Source organism: Leucoraja erinacea, unplaced genomic scaffold, assembly GCF_028641065.1.
Source record: "Leucoraja erinacea ecotype New England unplaced genomic scaffold, Leri_hhj_1 Leri_172S, whole genome shotgun sequence".
Lineage (NCBI taxonomy): Eukaryota > Metazoa > Chordata > Chondrichthyes > Rajiformes > Rajidae > Leucoraja > Leucoraja erinaceus.
Window position 1 is genome coordinate 69681 of NW_026576034.1, and position 21718 is coordinate 91398.

The 21718-nt window shown below is 47.2% G+C and overlaps 1 protein-coding gene across 1 annotated transcript in view; it reads left to right on the forward strand.

Annotated features, from left to right (window-relative positions):
- Positions 1-2833: 2833 nt before the first annotated feature.
- The window catches only part of znf638 (zinc finger protein 638), a 123203-nt gene continuing 104318 nt past the window's right edge, over positions 2834-21718 (forward strand). The window contains exons 1-2 of the mRNA XM_055666018.1: positions 2834-2873; positions 7350-7485. Of these exons, the coding sequence (XP_055521993.1) occupies positions 2834-2873; positions 7350-7485 (176 nt within the window). The remainder of the gene's footprint in view (positions 2874-7349; positions 7486-21718) is intronic.

Here is a 21718-nt window from a genome sequence, read left to right on the forward strand (position 1 = left end):
CGTCGCCCGCGGCCGGACGGAGACCCAGCTCCGCGAGGTTGGGAGTCGCCGACCAGGTAGGTAGGGGACTAAGAATTAAAGTTTCCCCCTTCACCCCTACACCACCACCACCACATAAAATCCCTCCAAACTAACATTTATGCAATGATTCTCCCGGTCTCCGGGGAGGAGGCAGCTGCTCCAGACTTTTCAAGCCGCCCGCGCTACCTACCTAATCTACGCTAAAAATCTTCCATTCTGAAATCCGAAAATGTCCGAAATCCGACAAGTGTGTCTGGTCCCAAGGCTTTCGGATAAAGGTTGTGCACCTGTAGCAGGAAGTTGAGTGTGTGGCCAGGATGGTGTGGGTCTTTGATGATACTGCCAGCCTTTTTGAGGCAGCGACTGCGATAAATCCCCTCGATGGAAGGAAGGTCAGAGCCGATGATGGACTGGGCAGTGTTACTACTTTTTGTAGTCTTTTCCTCTCCAGGGCGCTCAAATTGCCGAACCAAGCCACGATGAAAAGAAAAAGATTAGTGAAGACAAATGTAGGTCCTTTACAATCAGAAACAGGTGAATTTATAATGGGAAACGAGGATATGGCAGAACAGTTAAACGAGTACTTTGATTCTGTCTACACTAAGGAAGACACAAACAATCTCCCAGAATGACCGAGGATGTAGTGGCAGGGAGGAACTGAAGGGAATCCACATTAGTCATGAAATAGACAATAAGTGCAGGAGGAGGCCATTCGGCCCTTCGAGCCAGCACCGCCATTCAATGTGATCATGGCTGATCATCCACAATTAGTACCCCGTTCCTGCCTTCTCCCCATATCCCTTGATGCCGCTATCTTTAAGAGCTCTAAGTGAAACTGTTGGGACTAAGGGCAGATAAATCCCCAGGGCCTGATGGTCTGCATCCCAGAGTGCTCAAGGAGGTGGACCTAGAAATCGTGGACGCATTGGTGATCATTTTCCAATGTTCTCTCTATTCTGGATCGGTTCCTGTGGACTGGAGGGTAGCCAAAGTAACTCCACATTTTAAGAAAGGAGGGAGAGAGAAAGGGAATTATCGACCGGTTAGCCTTACATCGGTAGTGGGGAAGATGCTGGAGTCAATTATTAAAGATGTTTTAGCAGTGCATTTGGAAAGCAGACAGGATCGGTCAAAGTCAGCATGGATTTATGAAGGGGAAATCATGCTTGACTAATCTTCTGGAATCTGATGAGGATGCTACGAGGCTGCAGGGTGACTTGGATAGGATGTAACTAGGGAGAGCCAGTGGATGTGGTATACCTGAACTTTGTGAAAGCCTTTGCCAAAAACACAAGAGATTAGTGAGCAAAATTAGAGCACATGGTATTGGGGGTAGGGTATTGACGTGGATAGAGAACTGGTTGGCAGACAGGAAGCAAAGAGTAGGAATTAACAGATTATTTTCAGAATGGCAGGCAGTGACTAGTGGGGTGCCGCAAGGCTCGGTGTTGGGACCTCAGTTATATATACATAACTTGTATGTATGAATGTTCCCGAAATTCAGCCAAAACGGTACACGATAGCGCAGCATTTTTAGTGGTGCCTTACTCACCATTCACTTGTGGCGTGCAGTAGCAAGTTTTGTTTGATTTAACACAGTAATTCCCTTGTAAAATTTAATTAACCTTATTTTTTATCTAATACTTCTGTGTGTACCTGACTGGCTTCACAAAGGGCACCCAACGGGTCCTCAGCCGCGCCTGCGCAGTTGGTGATTTTCAGATCGCCATTTTGACTGAAAATTGCCTCGTGTATAAGTGCGTGCTAGAATATCGTGTGAATCTGTGTGAATATTGCATCTGCAGTGCTTCTGGCGTCACAACGGGGACCCAACCAGTCGTCTGGTTTACAATATATATTAACGATTTAGATGAGGGAATTAAAGTTGCGAATGGCACAAAGCTGGGTGGCAGTGTGAGCTCTGATGAGGATGCTACGAGGCTGCAGGGTGACTTGGATAGGTTGGGCGAGTGGGCAGATGCAGTATAATGTGGATAAATGTGAGGTTATCCACTTTGGTGGCAAGAACAGGAAGGCAGATTTTTATCTGAAATGGTGTCAGATTAGGAAGAGGGGAGGTGCAACATGACCTGGATGTGCTTGTACATCAGTCACTGAAAGTAAGCATACAGGTACAGCAGGCTGTGAAGATAGCTAATGGCATGTTGGCCTTCAGAACGAGAGAATTTGAGTCGGAGCAAGGAGGTCCTACTGCAGGTACACAAAAATGCTGGAGAAACTCAGCGGGTGCAGCAGCATCTATGGAGCGAAGGAAATGGGCGACGTTTCGGGCCGAAACCCTTCTTCAGACAACTGCAGTTGTGCAGGGCCCTGGTGAGACCACACCTGGAGTATTGTGTGCAATTTTGGTCTCCTAATTTGAGGAAGAACATTATTGCTATTGAGGGAGTGCAGCGTAGGTTCATAAGGTTAATTCCCGGAATGATGGGACTGACATACAATAAAAGAATGGGTCGACTAGGCTTGTATTCACTGGAATTCAGAAGGATGAGAGGGAATCTTATAGAAACATATACCATTTTTAAAGGATTGGACAGACTATGTGCAGGAAAAATATTCACAATGTTGGGGGAGTCCAGAACCAGTGGTCAGTTTAAGAATAAGGGGTAGGCCATTTAGGACTGAGATGAGGAAAAACCCAGAGAGTTGTGAATCTGTGGAGAGAAGGAGAGAGAGGGGATGCAAGGGTTACTTGCAATTAGAGAAATCAATATTCATACACAAAATGCTGATCCTCCAATTTGTATTGGGCCTCACTCTGATAATGGAAGAGGCCTAGGTCAGATTGGGAATGGGAGGGGGAGTTAAAGTGCTGGGCATCCGGGAGATCAGTAGGTTAAGACTGACTGAGCAGAGGTGTTCAGCGAAACAATCACCGAGCCTGCGCTTGGTCTCACCGATATATAGATCTCCACACCTGGAACAACGGATACAGTGGATGAGGTTGGAGGAGGTGCAAATGAACCTCCACATCACCTGAAAGGACTGCCGGGGTCCTTGGATGGAGTTGAGGGGAGGAGGTTTGGGGACTGGTGTTGCATCTCCTGCGGATGCAGGGGAAAGTACCCAGATCAGGAACTGGTCTCCTTTTCAGTGAAGAGTAAATGCAGAGCAGTGGCACCCTCTGCTGGCTAATCAATCCGACTCGGAAGCAGACTACTTCATCAGATCCTACTCTCTCTCTCTCTATCTATCTCTTTTTCTCTCTCTTTCCCCCCTCGCTGTCATCGATGAGATCCCTCATCTGTCAATTGAAGATAAGAATTGGAAAGAAAAGAAGGCGTATGGTATGCTTTCCTTCATTGGTCGGGGTTTGAGTTCAAGAGTCGGGAAGTCATGATGCAGCTCCATGGGACTTTGGTCAGGCTACTTTTGGAGTGTTGAGTGCAGTTAGATACATAGATACATATACAATAGGTGCAGGAGGAGGCCATTCGGCCCTTCGGCCAGCACCGCCATTCAATGTGATCATGGCTGATCATCCACTATCAGTATCCCGTTCCTGCCTTCTCCCCATACCCCTTGATTCAGCTGGCACTAAGAGCTCGATCTGCTCTTGCTTGTGTTCCCTCTTGGAACCATTGTGCTCTGGTCAGGTTGCTCAACCTTTCTACAGTCCTCTATTCAGTCCTCACCTCTGTTCCCCTGCTCTGGTCGCCCCATTACAGGAAGGATGAGGACTTTTTGGAGAGGCTGCAGAGGAGGTTTACCAGAATGATGCCTGGATTAGATAGTACCTGTATTAGCAACAGGGAGAGATTGCACAAACTTGGATGGTTTTCTCTGGAATGTCAGAGGTTGATGGGAGACCTGAGAGAAAGTATATAAAATGATGATACGATGGAACTTTATTTATCCCCGGAAGGAACTTGATCGGATCGATAGTCAGAACCTTTATCCAGGAGAGTGGTGAGTGCCTGGAACGTGCTGCCAAGGGTGGTGGTGGAGGCAGATAAGATAGTGGCGTTTAGTGACTATTTCAGATAGGCATGGGGATATGGAGGGGTATGGATTATGTACAGGCAGAGGAGATAAGTACATCCTCCTGTGTAGAAAAGAACTGCAGATGCTGGTTTAAATCGAAGGTGGACACAAAGTGCTGGAGTAAGTCAGCGGGACAGACAGCATCTCTGGAGAGAAAGAATCGGTGACGTTCTGCGTCTCAACGTCATGGCATCATGGGCAGAGAGGCCCATTCCTGTGCTGTACTGTTCTGTGTTCCGTGATAGCTCAGAGGGTGAACAAGGTGAAAGGGATAGAAGGAAACTCCATGTAAATCCATTGGTAAACCTCTTCAAAACTGGCTACCCTGGAATTGAAAACTGCAAACGTGTACCGAGATGAAAAGCTTTTGCTGTTTGTGTGCTGTCCACTCAAATCATTCTATACATGAGTACTGTATAACCATAGTGTACACAAATACAACCATTGCAGTGCTGCATTTACAAAGAAAAATTGCAAGTTCCGAACTGTGGTAGGTTGGAGGATTGGGAATTGATTTTCCTACCCTAGCCTATTAGAGGACATTTGCCTAGGGCAGAAACTGTTGCTGAGTCTGGTGGTGTGCGATTTCAAGCTTTTGCACTTCTGCCCAACAGGAGTGGGGGAAGGAATGATCAGGGCTTGGATGGTCCTTGATTATGTTGGCTGCTTTCCCGAGGCCGCCTAAAGTGTAGATGGAGTCGATGATGGGGAGTCTGGTCTGTGAGATTGATATCTACAACTCTCTGCAATTTCTTGCAGTCACAGGCCTATTCATAAGGTCATACGGGATAGGAGTAGAATTAGACCATTCAGCCCATCAAGTCTACTCCGCCATTCAATCATGGCTGATCTATCTCTCCCTCCTAACCCCATTCTCCTGCCTTCTCCCCATAACCTCTCACAACTGTACTAATCAAGAATCTATCTATCTCTGCATTAAAAATATCCACTGACGTCAAAGAATTCCACAGATTCATCACCCTCTGACTAAAGAAATTTCTCCTCATCTCCTTCCTAAAAGACCGTCCTTTAATTCTGACACTCTAATCCTAGATTCTCCCACTAGTGAAAACATCCTCCACTTCCAGTCTATCCAAGCCGTTTTGACTATTTAGCTTTTTAAGGCTAAGAATAAGCCTTTTAAGAATAAGGAGTACGCCATTTAGAACGGAGACGAGGAAACACTTTTTCTCACAGAGAGTGGTGAGTCTGCGGAATTCTCTGCTTCAGAGGGCGGTGGAGGCAGGTTCACTGGATGCTTTCAAGAGAGAGCTAGATAGCGCTCTTAAAAAATAGCAGAGTCAGGGGATATGGGGAGTAGGCAGGAACGGGGTACTGATTGGGGATGATCAGCCATGATCACATTGCATGGCGGTGCTGGCTCGAAGGGCCGAATGGCCTACTCCTGCACCTATTCTTGTCTGTTCTGTATGTTTCAATGAGCCCCCCCCCCCCCCCCCCCACATTCTTCTAAACCCCAGCGAGGACAGGCCCAGTGCCGACAAACGCTCATCATAGGTTCATCTACAGTGTACTCATACCTGGGATCATTCTTGTAAATCTCGTCTGGACCCTTTCCAGAGCCAGCACATCCTTTCTTAGATATGGTGCCCAAAACTGCTCACAATATTCCAAATGTGGCCTTACCGGAGCCTTATAAAGCCCCAACATTACATCCCTGTTTTTGTATAGAAGCCCTCGTGAAATAAATACAAGCATTGAGTTTACTTTATTTACTACCGATTCGACCTGCCGATTCACATTTTGAGAATTCTGCATCAGCACTCCCAAGTCCCTTTGCACTTCAGAATTCTGGATTTCAATATTCTTGCTATTGAGGGAGTGCAGCGTAGGTTCACGAGGTTAATTCCTGGGATGTCGTATGTTGAAAGAATTGAGCGACTGGGCTGGAATTTAGAAGGATGAGAGGGGACCTTATGGAATCATATAAGATTATAAAGGGATTGGACACGCTAGAGGCAGGAAACATGTTCCAGATGTTGGAGCAGTCCAGAACCAGGGGCCACAAATTAAGAATAAGTGTTAGGTCATTTAGAATGTAGATGAGGAAAAACGTTTTCACCCAGAGAGTTGTGAATCTTTGGAATTGTCTGCCTCAGAAGGCCGTGGAGGCCAATTCTCTGAATGCTTTCAGGAGAGAGTTAGATAGAGCTCTTAAAGAAAGCGGAGTCAAGAGATATGGGTAGAAGGCAGGAAGGGGTACTGCTTGTGGATGATCAGCCATGATCACAGTGAATGGCAGTGCTGGCTCGAAAGGCCGAATGGCCTACTCCTGCACCTATTGTCTATTCTCACCACATTTAAAATATAGTCTATGTCTTTATTCCTAACACCAACATGCATGACTCCACACTTTGCTACACTATATTCCATCTGTCACTTCTCTGCTCCATCTCTCATCCTGTCAAAGTTCTTTTGCAGAGTCCCTGGTTTCTCTACACTACCTGCCCTTCCACCTATTTTTGTATAATCCGCAAACTTTGCCACAAAGTCTTCAATCCCCTCGTCCAAATTATTAATATACAACGTGAAGAGTAGTGGCCCCAGCACCGACCCTTGCGGAACTCCGCTAGTCACTGGCAGCCAACGTGAACAAGCGGGAGCTTCATCCCGATCGCGAGAGCTTCGATCGCCCTGACTCGGGAGCTTCGATCGTCCCGATCGCGGGAGCTTCGATTGTCCCGACTGCGGATGGATTGACTGCCCCAACCTCGGGAGAATAAAGAGGAAGAAGATTGGACTTTTTTGCCTTCCATCACAGTGTACAAGTGCATGGTACTTGTACACTGTGTCTGTTAATTATAGGCTATACATTGTGAAACGGGGTGGCGGGAGCTGCCGGTTCCGCGGCCCATGCCCTTTATTGCCACTCTTTGTCTTCTGCCATCCAGCCAACCTGCCATCCATGCTAGTATCTGCCATTTGTCACCATGGGCTCTCATCTTCCTTAGCAGCCTCATGTGTGGCACCTTATCAAAGGCTTTCTGAAAATCTAAGTAAACAACATCTGCTGAGTATCCTGTTATTCCCAAGAAGACAAGGGGCGATTTCTGCTCCATTTAGAATGTATGAATCTAATCATGTATTGTCTTTCCACTGACTGGATAGCACGCAACAAAAGCTTTTCACTGTACCTCAGTACACGTGACAATAAACTGAACTGAAACTGGATATAGGAGGGAGTGGTGGGGACGAATAGCCGTCCCTGCGCAGGCGCACGGCGATCGATCTTACGGTCTGCGTCAAAGGCGTCTGTGTACGTCTCGGCGTAAGTGTGCGTGCGTGACGTCCCTGGGCGCCAGCGTCAGTGCGCGTTCACGACATCGCTCTGCGTCAGCGCGTGTGCGCGTTCACGGCGGCGGGAGGAGCGGAGCGCAGCGGCCTCGGCAAAGCAGCGGCAGCGAGGACGACGACGACGGCAGCGGCGGAGGGAGGGAGGTAGGGAGGTAGGAAGGAGCGGCCCGGGGGAGAGCCGAGCCGAGCGGCCCTGTGGAGGGCGATGAGCAAACGGGCTGGCGGGAGGGAGGGAGAGCGGGCGCGGTGTCGGCGGCCCGGAACACGGCAACTCCCTGGCTTCTAGAACCTTCGACAAGATGGCGGCCGGGCCCGAGACAGCGGGGATGCTGCTGCTCGAGCCCTACCCCTTCAATCCATCCCTCCAAACCTCTCTCTAACCCCCAATACATGCCCCCCCTCCCGCTAACCTCATCCACCCAACCTGCCCCTCACCTGCCGTTCACTCCCCTCAACCAAACCCCCCCCCCACCAATTTCCATTCCTGCATCCTCTCCACCCCCCCCCCCCCCCTTTAATCACCCAACCCATCGCCCCCTCAACCCCATCTCACCTAAATCCCCCTCCCCCCTCTCCCCTCTAAACCCCCCCTCCGCTCAATTCCCCCCTCCCCTCAATCCCCCCCCCTCCCTCAATCCCCACCTATCCTTCCCCTCAATCCCCACCTATCCTTCCCCTCAATCCCTCCTCCACTTCAATCTCCCCCTCCCCCCCACCACACACACACACACACAGCCGTTAGTGTGTTGGAAATACCATGGCGTGGACTGAATTGAAATGGTTCTGCTTGCACGAAATTTCAGTGAATCTCTGTCCTGCGACATTGTTCCTGTTTCTGCCGTTTCAGTCCAAGCTAATTTAAGCGTCGTCGTTGTTCCACCCTGCTTCAGTTCTGGGAACTAATCGATCTCTCCCACTTCAGCTCAGATGTCAGAAATGTTAATGATCTTAAATCTGTTTCTTTTCTTCACTCTATAGTTGTCACAATTCTCCTCTAATCCATCATAAACTTGGAAAAGATGGCATCCAGATCCATGGGTATTTTGGAAAAAAACAAAATGAAGATTTTTTTTCTGTAGAAATACATGTTGAGTTTTGGGGGTGAATTTGCTGCTGAAGCCCATTTTAATAGAGCTGGGGTAATGCACTTTGAGCTTTCAGCTTGTTACTTGAGAAGGATGGACTAAAGAATTCAAGATGCATTTTTTTCTTTTAGGGTGTACTTGCAAAGGAATTGTCTCACGTTAATTTGACTTAAAAAACAAATCTTATACCAAAAATGGTATACGAGACCTCGACTTGTAATTCCATGAGCTGTTTTTTTCTGGTTGTGCTGGAGATGCCCATGAGTCCAGCAGAGCGTTCATTATTTTAGAACATTTGAGAACAGTTAAATGGCGGGTGGATCACTGAGCCGAGTTTGTGGTAAAGTTATTGAGGGCATGAGGGGCAGTGGCCAGCAGAAAGCAACACTTTTTAGCTAAGTGCTGATGGAAACGGGGAAGATGTTAGTGTGCCAGTGGAAGTATACATGCTTAAGGAGCAAGGCTTATTGAAGGCTAGAAGAAAGGGAAAGACTAGCTTCCTTGGGCATTGGATCAATGAACAGTGGCTGGAATCTGGAATTGGAGATGACTGTAATTGTATTTATACTTTAGACATACAATGCGAAATCAGGCCCTTCAGCCCACATTAGCTTACGTTCACCCTGTACACCAGCACTATCCTACACACTAGGGGAAATTTACAGAAGCCAATTAATCTACAACCATGCACATCTTTGGTGGAGGAAACTCACGTGGTTACAGGGAGAATGTAAAAACCCCAGACAGACAGCACCGTCTTTGGCACTGTGAGGCAGCAACTGTGTCACTGCTGGCCCAAGATTTGGCCATCTTTTATATCGAGATTAGGTCTAATTGGTTGTGAAATCTACGATGATAAGGGTTACTGAAGGTGGCAAAAGGAATGAGAGGTTACAATTTTGTTTATTGTCACGTGTACCATGGTACAGTGAAAAGCTTTTGTTGCGTGCAATTCAGTCAGCAGAAAGACAATACATGCTTACAATCAAGACATTTACAGTGTACTTTACGCATTACCTGGTAGTTACATCATGAGCCAACAAGATATTGTTTGTGTTGAAAAAAGGGCAGTGCAGTGGTGATGATGGTAGCTAGCAAAGATCATAGAGCGGAGCAAGATAGTCCACTCGGCGAAAAAGCCGTAGTAGGTCATTGGGTAATCTTCAGCGCCCTTTCCGTAATCGGCTTCCGTCTCCGCTCTATGATCTTTGGTCATGGCGTCCACATCTACAAGCGTAACATACTGCACTGCTATAAATTGCTCGAATGTAGGTGACCCGACCTGTATCTTCAGGTTCCCCATTAAACTCACTCAGTAGCTCGGGTGGCTGCAAGCGGCTGCCGGTGTATATATATATGAATGTGTGTGTGTGTGTGTGTGTGTGTATATATATGTGTATATATATATATATGTATGTATATATATGTATATATATGCGTGTGTGTATATATATATGTGTGTGTATATATATGTATATATATGTATATATATATGTGTATATATATATATATATATGGGTGTATATATATGTGTGCATATGTAAAGATATGTGTGTGTGTGTATATATATGTGTCTATATATATATATATATATGTGTGTGTGTGTATATATATATGTATGTGTGTGTGTATGTATATATATGTATGTATATATATATATATGTGTGCGTGTGTATATATATATATATATATATATATGAGAAATATATATGTGTATTATATAATTGTAAACAATAGACAATAGATGCAGGAGTAGGCCATTCAGCCCTTTGAGCCAGCACCGCCATTCAATGTGATCATGGCTGATCATCCCCAATCAGTACCCCGTTCCTGCCTTCTCCCCATATTCCCCGACTGCTATTTTTAAGAGCCCTATCTAGCTCTCTCTTGAAAGCATCCAGAGAACCGGCCTCCACCGCCCTCTGAGGCAGAGAATTCCACAGACTCACCACTCTCTGTGAGAAAAAGTGTTTCCTCGTCTCCGTTCTAAATGACTTACTCCTTATTCTTAAACTGTGGCTCCTGGTTCTGGACTCCCCCAATATCGGGAACATGTTTCCTGCCTCTATCGTGTCCAAACCCTTAACAATCTTATATGTTTCAATGAGATTCCCTCGTATCCTTCTAAACCCCAGAGTGTACAAGCCCAGCTGCTCCATTCTCCGAGCATATGACAGTCCCGCCATCCCGGGAATTAACTTTGTAAACCTACACTGCACTCCCTCAATAGCAAGAATGTCCTTCCTCAAATTAGGGGACCAAATCTGTACACAATACTCCAGGTGTGGTCTCACTAAGGTTCTGTACAACTGCAGAAGGACCTCTTTGCTCCTATATTCGATTCCTCTTGTTATAAAGGCCAACATGCCATTCGCTTTCTTCACTGCCTGCTGTACCTGCATGCTTACTTTCATAGACAGATGTACAAGGACCCCCAGATCCCGTTGTACTTCTCCTTTTCCCAACTTGACGCCGTTTTGATAGTAATCTGCCTTCCTGTTTGTGCTACCAAAGTGGATAACCTCACATTTATCCGCATTAAATTTCATCTGCTATGCATCTGCCCACACCCCCAACCTGTCCAGGTCACCCTGCATTCTCATAGCATCCTCTTCACAGTTCACACTGCCACCCAGCTTTGTGTCATCTGCAAATTTGCTAATGTTACATTGAATCCTTTCATCCAAATCATTGATGTATATTGTAAATAGCTGCAGTCCCAGCACCGAGCCTTTCGGTACCCCTCTAGTCAATGCCTGCCATTCTGAAAGGGACCCGTTAATCCTTACTTTTTGTTTCCTGTCTGCCAACCACTTCTCTATCCATGTCAGCACTCTACCCCCAATACCATGTGCCCTAATTTTGCCCACTAAGCTCCTATGTGGGACCTTATCAAATGCTTTCTGAAAGTCCAGGTACATTACATCCACTGGCTCTCCCTTGTCCATTTTCCTAGTTACATCTTCGAAAAATTCCCAAAGATTAGGCAAGCATGATTTCCCCTTCGTAAATCCACGCTGACTCGGACCGATCCTGTTACTGCTATCCAAATGTTCGGCTATCTCATCTTATATAATTGACTCCAGCATCTTCCCCACCACCGATGTCAGGCTTACTGGTCTATAATTCCCTGTTTTCTCTCTCCCGCCTTTCTTAAAAAGTGGGATAACATTAGCTACCCTCCAATCCACAGGAACTGATCCCGAGTATAGAACATTGGAAAACTATCACCAATGCATCCACGATTTCTAGAGCCACTTCCTTAAATACCCTGGGATGCAGACCATCGGGCCCTGGGGATTTATCAGCCTTCAGTCACATCAGTCTATCCAAGACCATTTCCTACCTAATGTGGATTTCCTTCAGTTCCTCCGTCACCCCAGATCCTCTGGCCACTACTATATCAGGAAGATTGTTTGTGTCCTCCTTAGTGAAGACAGATCCAAAGTACCTGTTCAACTCATCTACCATTTCCTTGATCACCATAATAAATTCACCTTTTTCTGTCTGCAAGGATCCAACTTTGGTCTTAATTAATTTTTTCCTCTTCACATACCTAAATAAGCTTTTACTATCCTGCTTTATATTCTTGGCTAGCTTACCTTTGTATCTCATATTTTCTCCCTGCAATTTCTTTATGGATATCTTCTGTTGTTCTTTAAACATTACCCAATCCTCTTGCTTCCTGCTCATCTTTGCTACGTTGTACTTCTTCGCTTTAATTTTTATACTGTCCCTGACGTTCCTTGTCAGCCATGGTTGTCCCATTCTCCCCTTGGAATCTTTCTTCCTCCTAGGAATGAACTGATCCTGCACCTTCTATATTATTCCTAGAAACACCTGCCATTTTTATTCCACTGTCATCCCTGCTAGTGTATCTTTCCAGTCAACTTTGGCCAGCTCCTCCCTCATGGCCACATAGTCCCCTTTATTCAACTGCAACACTGAGACCTCCAATCTACCCTTCTCCCCGTCTCAATTGTAGATTAAACCTGACCATGTTATGGTCACTGCCTCCTAATGGCTCATTAACTTCGAAGTCTTTTATCAAATCCGGTTCATTACATAACATTAAATCCAGAATTTCCTTCTCCCTGGTAGGCTCCAATACAAACTGTTCTAAGAATCCATCACAAAGGCACTCTACAAAGTCCTTTTCTTGGGGTCCAGTACCAACCTGATTTTCCAGTCTACCTGCATGTTGAAATCTCCCATAACAACCACAGCATTGCTTTGGCTACATGCCAATTTTAACTCCTGATTCAACGTGCCCGAAGTCCAGGCTACTTTTTGGGCACATGTAGGTAGATTAGTCTCATTAGGGTCTTTTTACCCGTACAATTCCTTAGTTCTATCCATACTGACTCCACATCTCCCGTTTCAATGTCACCCCTTGCAAGGGACTGAATTTCATTCCTCACCAACAGGGCAACCCCTCCCCCTCTGCCCACCTGTTTGTCTTTTCGTCAGGAGGTATACCCTTGAATATTCAGTTCCCAGCCGTGGCCCTCTTGCAGCCATGTTTCAGTAATTCCCACAACATCATACTTGCCAGTTTCTAACTGAGCCTCAAGCTCGTCCACTTTATTCCTTATCCTTCGCGCATTCATATACGGCACTTTAACTTCCGTATTCACTTTCCCCCTCGCACTGCTCTCAATTGGCCCTGACCGCACTCTGTTGTCCCCTCTCGAGCTTTCCTTGCCATTAATTCGAGAATCTTTTGTAATTTTTCCTTTAGTCACTTCCTCTTCAACTCCATCTTTATACTCCCATTTTGACAATCCCCCCCACCCCCCACTTTAGTTTAAACCCACACGTGTGTCACTAGCAAACCTGCCTGCCAGAACATTGGTCCCCCTCCTGTTAAGGTATAACCTGTCCCTTTTGTACAGGTCACCCATACCCCTGAAGTGGTCTATAAAACTAAATCCTTGGTCCCTGCACCAGCCTCTCAACCACACATTCAGATCCCATATCTCCCTGTTCTTGCCCTCACTAGCACGAGGTACTGGAAGCAATCCAGAGATAACCATCCTAGAAGTTCTGCAGTTCAGTTTTCTTCCTAACTCTCTAACCCGCGTTGCAGAACCTCCTTCCTCTTCTTCCCAGTGTCGTTTGTGCCCACGTGCACAACTACTGCCGGTTGTTCACCTTCCCTCTCGAGGATGTCGGACAATGGAGTCACCCACCAATATAAATCTGCCAATACCAACCTGTCCGCAGCTCGGACTGGAAGCGTCTCCCTCGACAGCTTCCAAGAGGATTTACCTGTTTTTATTAGGCACTGTCGCCTGGTTCTCCTGCGCTCCACGTTTACTCCCCTTTCTCTCAGTCACCCAGCTTCGTACTTCCTGTATCTTTGGCGTGAAGACTTCACTGTAGGTCTTGTCCAGGAAACTTGTTTTCCCGGATGGTCCCGAGGTCATCCAGCTGCTCCTCCAGTTCCCCAACATGTTCATTCAGGAGCTGCACCTGGACACAATCTGAACAAGGGTTTTGACCCAAAACATTGCCTATTTCCTTCGTTCCATGGATGCTGCCTCACCCGCTGAGTTTCCCCAGCATTTTTGTCTTCCTTTGATTTTGCAGCATCTGCAGTTCCTTCTTAAACAATTTCTGCAGGTGTAGTTTCTAGAAGCTCCAGTGGTGTCCCTGCCACCCCATATCCTGCAAGAAACACACTGCACCAACATGCCTGCCATATCTTCAGTAGACTTAAATCACAAATTTAAATCAAGTGTAGCCTCCTTGCCCCAGCCTCCTCACCGAAGACTGTTGAGCCTAAGACTCGCACTTTTATCACAAGGCACTTCCCTCGACAGGGCCGCTCCCCTAGAGCAAACCTTGCTTATATTGGCTGGTTAATTGCTAATTTACCAATTTGCAAATGCAATAAAAATCACGGTAAACATTTGAATTGGGCATTTACTGCCCTTTTTAAATCTTCTTTCTCTCCGACTCACTTCCAGCCATTGCTAGCTCGTTGCTTCTGGCTGCTTCTTATCTCCTACCTTCATGGTAAACACTTAAATCAGGCTTTTGGCGGGCTTTTTAAACCTTTCCCAATGACTCCCGACTTCCAGCTGATACTAGCTCTCGCTGCTTTTGGCTGCTACTTTTCTCCTACCTTCACGGTAAACACACCCCAAAGATGTGTGGGTTAATTGGCCTCTGTAAGCTACCTCCGAATGTGTAGGGAGTGGATGAGACATACACCCAGGTGTAGTGAAATGAAATGCTTTTTGCCATTTTGCAGCACATAAAAAAAATTACAGACATAACACCAATGAGAGTCTTAAACACATAGAACATCCCCCCACAATGGCTCCCACCATGAGGGAAGGCACAAAGTCCAGTCCCCAACCCCGGTTCACCCATAGTCGGGCCTATTGAGGCCTCCACAGTTGCCTCTACGGAGGCCCGATGTTCCTGGCCGTTCTCGCCGGGTGATGTTGCTCCGGCGTCGGGAGAGTCCTCCCAGCTGCCTGGGAATCCTGGAACGGCCGCTTTCGCACTGGAGACCGCGGCTTCCGAAGCCAACAAGGCCGCGCCGGTTGGAGTTCCACAACTGGCGATCTCATCTAGAGATCCCAGGCTCCCGATGTTAAGTTCAGTGGCGCAGCTGGCCGCTCCACAGACCAGCAGCTCCGCGATGTTTTACCCGGCGGTCAGCTCACCGGAGCTCCAGCGCGGCGACCCAGGCAAGGCATCGCCCGCTCCGCGATAGCGCTCCAGCACTGTGCCGCCGCCGAAGCCGAGGTTCTGGGCGGTCCCCGACAGGAAACGCCGCTCCAGGCCCGCTGGTAGGCCACGAGGACGGGTCGAAGCTGCAGCCCGGAGAAAAGCTGCCTCTCCGACCAGGTAGGGACCCTGAAACGTAGTTTCCCCCTTCCCCCCCCCCCCAACCCGCACATAAAAAAAGTCAAGACCTCCAAACAAAACATTTAACTAACTAAAATAAAAAATAAAAAGATGAAGAGCCAGACAGCTGCTGGCTGGGCAGCCGTGCACAGGACAGCGCCCCCAAGTTGAGATGGAGAGTAATTCATTTTTCAGCACAAATTTCACAAATCAAGATAAAATTACTGTCAGTATAAGTTTGTGACATTCTCAATTTGCAATTTCTCTGGTTAATTCCCATCCGTTCCTAAGTGTGATGCTGTAATTTGGGTGCAGAGCAGCATTCAGTGATCAGTTTGTACGATAGACGAGTCGTGAAAGCTAATGATTAAAACAAAATTCTGTCTCCTCCCACCCTCCCATCCGCGCGCCCTCGGGCTCCTCCTCCTCCCCTTTTCCTTCTCCCCCCCCACCCCCCATCAGTCTGAAGAAGGGTTTCGGCCCGAAACGTCGCCTATTTCCTTCGCTCCATAGATGCTGCTGCACCCGCTGAGTTTCTCCAGCAATTTTGTGTACCTTCAATCTTCCAGCATCTGCAGTTCCTTCTTGAACATTAAAACAAAATTCATGTGATTGAATAGATCTGCATATTATACTATGCTCATAGTGAGTAGTGTATTGTTCATTGCCTCTTAAAGTCCAGTTCACTTTTGGATTCTTTGGCTCTGGTCTGAAGGCAAGTCGCAGACAGATTTTCAAAGATAGGGTTATTGTCATGTTCGCATTTTGAAACTTTCATCTTGTTTTATACAAAGTAATGGAGCAGATTGATTATTTTAGAGCCTTAGTGCATCACAGAATTTGTGGAGGAACAGTGCAAAATCAAATATTGCATATTTCACACATGATCTAGAACTTCTGTACAGGTAGTGAGCAGTGCATCATGAATGTTAGTTGCTATTTCTGTTTAATTCTTACATTAATTGGCCCACATATTGGTTTCAGTCCTTGTGCTTCATGATTGCTTGTGCCTATCCAAAGCAAACATTGATGCACCTTAATCGAGTGGGTGGACTGTATTGGATCTCATGCAATTGTATCTCAAATGGGAAGGCTGGGCATAATTTGTGTTGCTCCTTCAGTGGTTTCTGTAACTGCCCTTGCATGTATATGTATAGAGCTGGGTTGGAAATATAATGCCTGGAGAGTCGAAGGTTGTGGGGAGACCTGATAGAAGTGTATAAAATTGAAGTTTAAAGAAATATATAAAATGGATAGGTAGACAGTCAGAACCTTTTACCCAGAGTAGAAATGTTAAAGACTAGAGGGCAGAACTTTATGGTAGAAGGGGCAAAATTCAAAGGAAACTACCCGTTGGGTCCCTGTTGTGACGCCAGTCAAGTCCACACTGCGCAAATGCAGATACGGGCAACCCTCTCCGATCTGCGCACACGCACATACTGGGCCCGCCAAACCTCCCCCAACTGCGCAGGTGCAGCTGCTGGGCATGGCAAGTGGGAGCTCAGTGCCGTTCACCGTATAAAGTTGTGACGCCAGATCAAAATAGCGATCTGAAAATGGCGGCGAGCCCGGCAACCCTCCCCCAAGTATGCACACACGGATACAGGGACCGGCAACCCTCCTCCAACCGCAGGCGCAGCTGACGTGCTGAGAGCGCGTTGCGCAGGTGCACCGCCGCCCGGCCCGGGGGAGGTAGGTCAAGTTGTGACGCCAGTCAAGTGTGAACAAAACTTTATAGGAACGACCGCGGGGCAAAGATGAATAAGTAGACTACCGTCTACGTATCATACACATAGAGAGAGAGAGAACAAGACTTTTAGTAATATGTATACTAGACCAACCGGGTCCCTGTCACACGGGAGGCCTGGTCCCCAATGCAACCCGTGCAATATAACACCACTAGACCCGTAGTCCCCACAGGAGACGTGGTCCCCCAACTCAACCAGTTGCCAAACGTAAGATTCCGGCACTCCCCTGCCTCCCCCAGCACTGGATTAAAAAAATTTCAATTGCTCTTTCTTTGCCTCCCCCAGCACTTCCACTTCCCCTGCCCCCCCCCCCCCGTGCTGCCAGGACCACGGCTAAGTGTTCTATGATGGCAACATTTTTGCAAATGTCGGGTGGAGGACTGAGATTCCAGGGGTGGAAGGAAGCAGTATGGAAGTTTGTTGTAAGCTGGGGCAGCAAGGATTTAACGTTAAAAATCTTTTTAAAGTTGGCTTTTTTAAACCTTTCAATATCAATAACGCGAAATATAACATCAATATCTGAAGGAAACTTGACACGGGTGATGACGGGGAAAAAGCTGATTAATGTTATGCAAAAAATTAATCTCTATCATGTACCGTTTTGGCGTAGATACGATCACAATTACAGACACACATGGAAACAAGATGAGACTTTTAGACCAAGTTGGGCCCCGTCCCCCAACGCGGAGGGGGGGCGCGTTGTAGGGATGAAGAGGAGGGCTCTCAGGATAAGGGGAGTGGAGGGGGGCGTATGAGAGAGAGAGAGAGAGAGGGGAAGGGGCAGAGGAGGTGGGAGGGAAGGCCAGCGCTCCTCGTACAACACATGTCAGGCACAGAAATCGCAACCAAAATATGGAGGGGACCGCGGACAGAATATCTTGGCAGCCGCGCGCGCATGCGCACACTCACACACACACAGGCTTCGGAGGCTTCTGTGAACTGTAATTTCAGCTCAATCCAACGCTAAATGCAGCTCAGCTGCCTGTCTCGCCTACAGCCCTGTCTCAGTCCAGATATGGCTGCTGGTTAACCTGGCGGGACAGGTAGAGCTGAGCTGGGTTTTGCCCTGGCTGGGGGCACCGCCCCCTTCTGACTACCGACGCCTCTGGCCATCCCCGGGCGTGTGGAGGCTCTCGGGTGGGGACGGGGATGGTCCAGCGATTGCCACGCCGGAGACCGGGATCAATCCTGGCTGCGGTGCAGGTCTGCCGAGAGTGTTGTGGGTCGTCTCCATCCATCCCAATCACCCCCCCCCCCCCCCCCCCCCCCGCCTCTGACCGACACCTCCCTCCTCCAAGGGTCTGTTTTGAAAGAGCCGTTGGCGGAGTGGCAGCAGCTGCCGCTAACACGCCGGGCAGGGCGGGGTGCGGGAGGAGGAGGAGATGGAGCAGTCGCCGCTGCTGCCCGTCTTTAGCTCCAACCCTCCGTCACGCCACACTTAGCATCTTTCCCACAACCGTCGCCGACACAAAACGTCACATTCCTTTTCTCCAGAGATGCTGCCGGACCCACGGAGTTACTCCAGTTTTTGTGTGTCTATCTTCAGTATAAACCAAGTTGCCAAGCCGGGCAAAATGACTCACCGTTTAGGTTGCCCGGCGGCAGTTTGAGTAGTCATTGGCACCCGGCCAATTTCGAGCCCTGAATCAGCTCCTTCACTGATGTGACCAGAGTTGTACCGACCGCTGTCACTCTCACTGCAGTCCCTGTCTGCCCGAACAGTCAGAAAGCCGCTCCAGACACCGTCTTCATGGCGCGATGTCCCAGCAAACTCCGAGATCACTGCACTCACGGCACTTCTTCCAAGTCCTCATCAGTGCAGGCAGCACGTCCATCCTGTTTTACGGCGACCTCACATTCCTTACTATAATGGAAGGCAAATGACTTTTATCTCCTTCCTTCTTTTCTCCCACGGCCGGGGCGATCGAAGCACCCACAATGGAGAGGTCAAAGCTCGTGCGGTTGGAGCTCCCAAAGTCAACCCCTAACAAATGGACCGCCAGCTCCACGATGTTAAAACCGCAGGGTGGACAGAGATACGATACGGAAAAGTCGCATCTCCGTCGAGGAAAGTTTCCACCCCCCACATAATACAAATCTAATGATACACTGAAACGTACAAATAAAACAGACTAAAAAAACAAAAGAAGAATGGGGCGAGACAGGCTGTTGGCAAGGCTGCCACTTATGCACAAACTGCAGAAGCTTGAAATCTTGCATAAAACAAAGTACTGGAGAATCTCTGCGGGTCAGGCAGTATGTGCTGAAACTGGCGAAGCAGTATCTGATGAAACTGGTGAAGTAGCACCTTGTTTGGTGAATGTTTTCTGTACTGGTCTTGAGTTTCCGGGCTCTGATGTGGATATGAACACTGATTTGTTTCCACATTTAATTGTTCAGTTTTGGAACTTGCCTGTCATTGGTAAGGCCAACATTTATTGGCGATTCTTAATTGTCCTTCAGAACATGGTGGTGAACCCTCTCATGAACAGGTGAAGTTCCAGGATTCAGACGGCGCTAGTGAAGGACCAGAGGTGCATTTCCAAGTTCAGATGGTGTATGACTTTGAATGGAGCCAACAGATATGGTGATGACATGGACCTGCTGCCCATGTCGTTGTTGGGAGATGAAGTTGGAACAGCCTGGGCGAATAACTTGTGCAGAGTACACACAACATCCACTGTGTGCTAGTGCAAGAGGATGAATTATTTAGGGCAGCTGTTTGTCCTGTTAAGTGGCTGTTTGTCTGGATGGTGTTGAACTTCACGCGCGTTGTTGGTGTTGGACTTAACCAGGCAAGTGCAGAGCATTCTACCACACTCCTAAATGTGTGCCTTGCAGATGGTGGGAAGGTGTGGATGTGAGAAGATGAGTCACTCGCTGCGGGTTACACAGCCTCCTGCCCTGGCCAACATTGTGTAACATTAGGTTGACTTTATATGTATGGCAACTTTGTTGATAAGATTTAAAATAAACTATTGAAGAAGCCCAGGTGAATTGTTGAAATTGCTGCCATCAAGGAGTACAATTTGAAGAGGAAGTGACTATTCAAGATGGTGTATTCAAGAGGAAGTGACTATTCAAGATGTATGCCAACCAAGCATGCAGCTTAATCTTGGGTATGTTATTTCTGGAATGGCATTTGAACAGGTAAGTAGGCCATTGCACTTCTGGACGTGCCTTGCAGATACCGGGAAAGCTTTCTGGAATCTGGAGTTGGGTCACTCAGCAGAACCCTTGCCCTTTGTTGGCATGGTACACTTGTAGCTGGTTCACGTGTTTCTGATCATTGGCTCCTGGAATGCTGGTGTAGAATGTGTTGTACATCAAGATGTGTGTTTAAACACCCCTCCTGTTGGAGCCAGCCATTGTCTGGTATTGCCAGGCCCGAGCATTCCCTCAATCTTACTGTGTGCTTGTAAAGATTATTCAGGAAGTTGAATGAATCTGACAATCACCAGGTGTACTGGAAAGACTGTCATTGAAGTAGCAGGAGATGAGGCAACCTACAAATCCACTTTGTGCAAGGTGGTCATGAACCTGATGGTAGTAGGAAGTAGCTGTTTCTGTACATGGTGGTGTGAGAGTTCAAGCTTCTGTACCTCCTGCCCTACAGTAAGTAGCAACAAGAAGATGGCTTGGGTGGTAGGGATCCTTGAACAAATTTGCAGACTTGTTGAGGCAGTTCCTCTTATCGATGGTGGGGATGGCTGTGCTGGTGGTGGACAGGTCTGGGTCCACCACCTTTTACTGCCTCTTGCATTGGATTTGCTGTACCAGGCCATGATGTAACCAGGATTCTTCCCACAGACGTTTGCTAGAGTATTTGGTGAAGCGATGAGACCTTTAAAGAAAGTAGAGACACTGCCGGACCTTCTTCATGGTTACAGCAATGTGCTAGACCCAGGACAGGTCATCCAAGATGTTAATGCCCAAGAATTTGAATTTGCTAACTCTTCACCACCGACACACACACATTAAAACTGCTACATGCTCTTCTAACTTCCCTTTGCTGAAATAAACAGTTTTGTTTTGATGAAATAGCTGAGAGATGTTTGCGGCTTCACTCAACCAGATCTTTTTCCGAAACACTGACTCACCACTGCCATTTGGCCAACAACAGAGGTAGCATTGGTGAATTTGTAGATGTGCTTTGTCACTGCCCTCCATAATGTTTGGGACAAAGACCCATCATTTATTTATTTATTTGCTTCTGTACGCCACAATTTGAGATTTGTAATAGAAAAAAACTCCCACCTGGTTTAAGTGCACGTTGTCAGATTTTATTAAAGGGTATTTTTATACATTTTGGTTTCACCATGTAGAAATTACTGCTGTGTTTATACAAAGTCCCCCCATTTCAGGGCACTGTAATGTTTGGGACACATGGCTTCACAGGCGTTTGTAATTGCTCAGGTGTGTTTAATTGCCTCCTTAATGCAGGTATAAGTGAGCTCTCAGCACCTAGTCTTTCCTCCAGTCTTTCCATCACCTTTGGAAACTTTTATTGCTGTTTATCAACATGAGGACCAAAGTTGTGCCATTGAAAGTCAAAGAAGCCATTATAAGACTTAAAAAAAAGAATAAAACTGTTAGAGACATCAGCCAAACCTTAGGCTTACCAAAATCAATTGTTTGGAACATCATTAAGAAGAAAGAGAGCACTGGTGAGCTTACTAA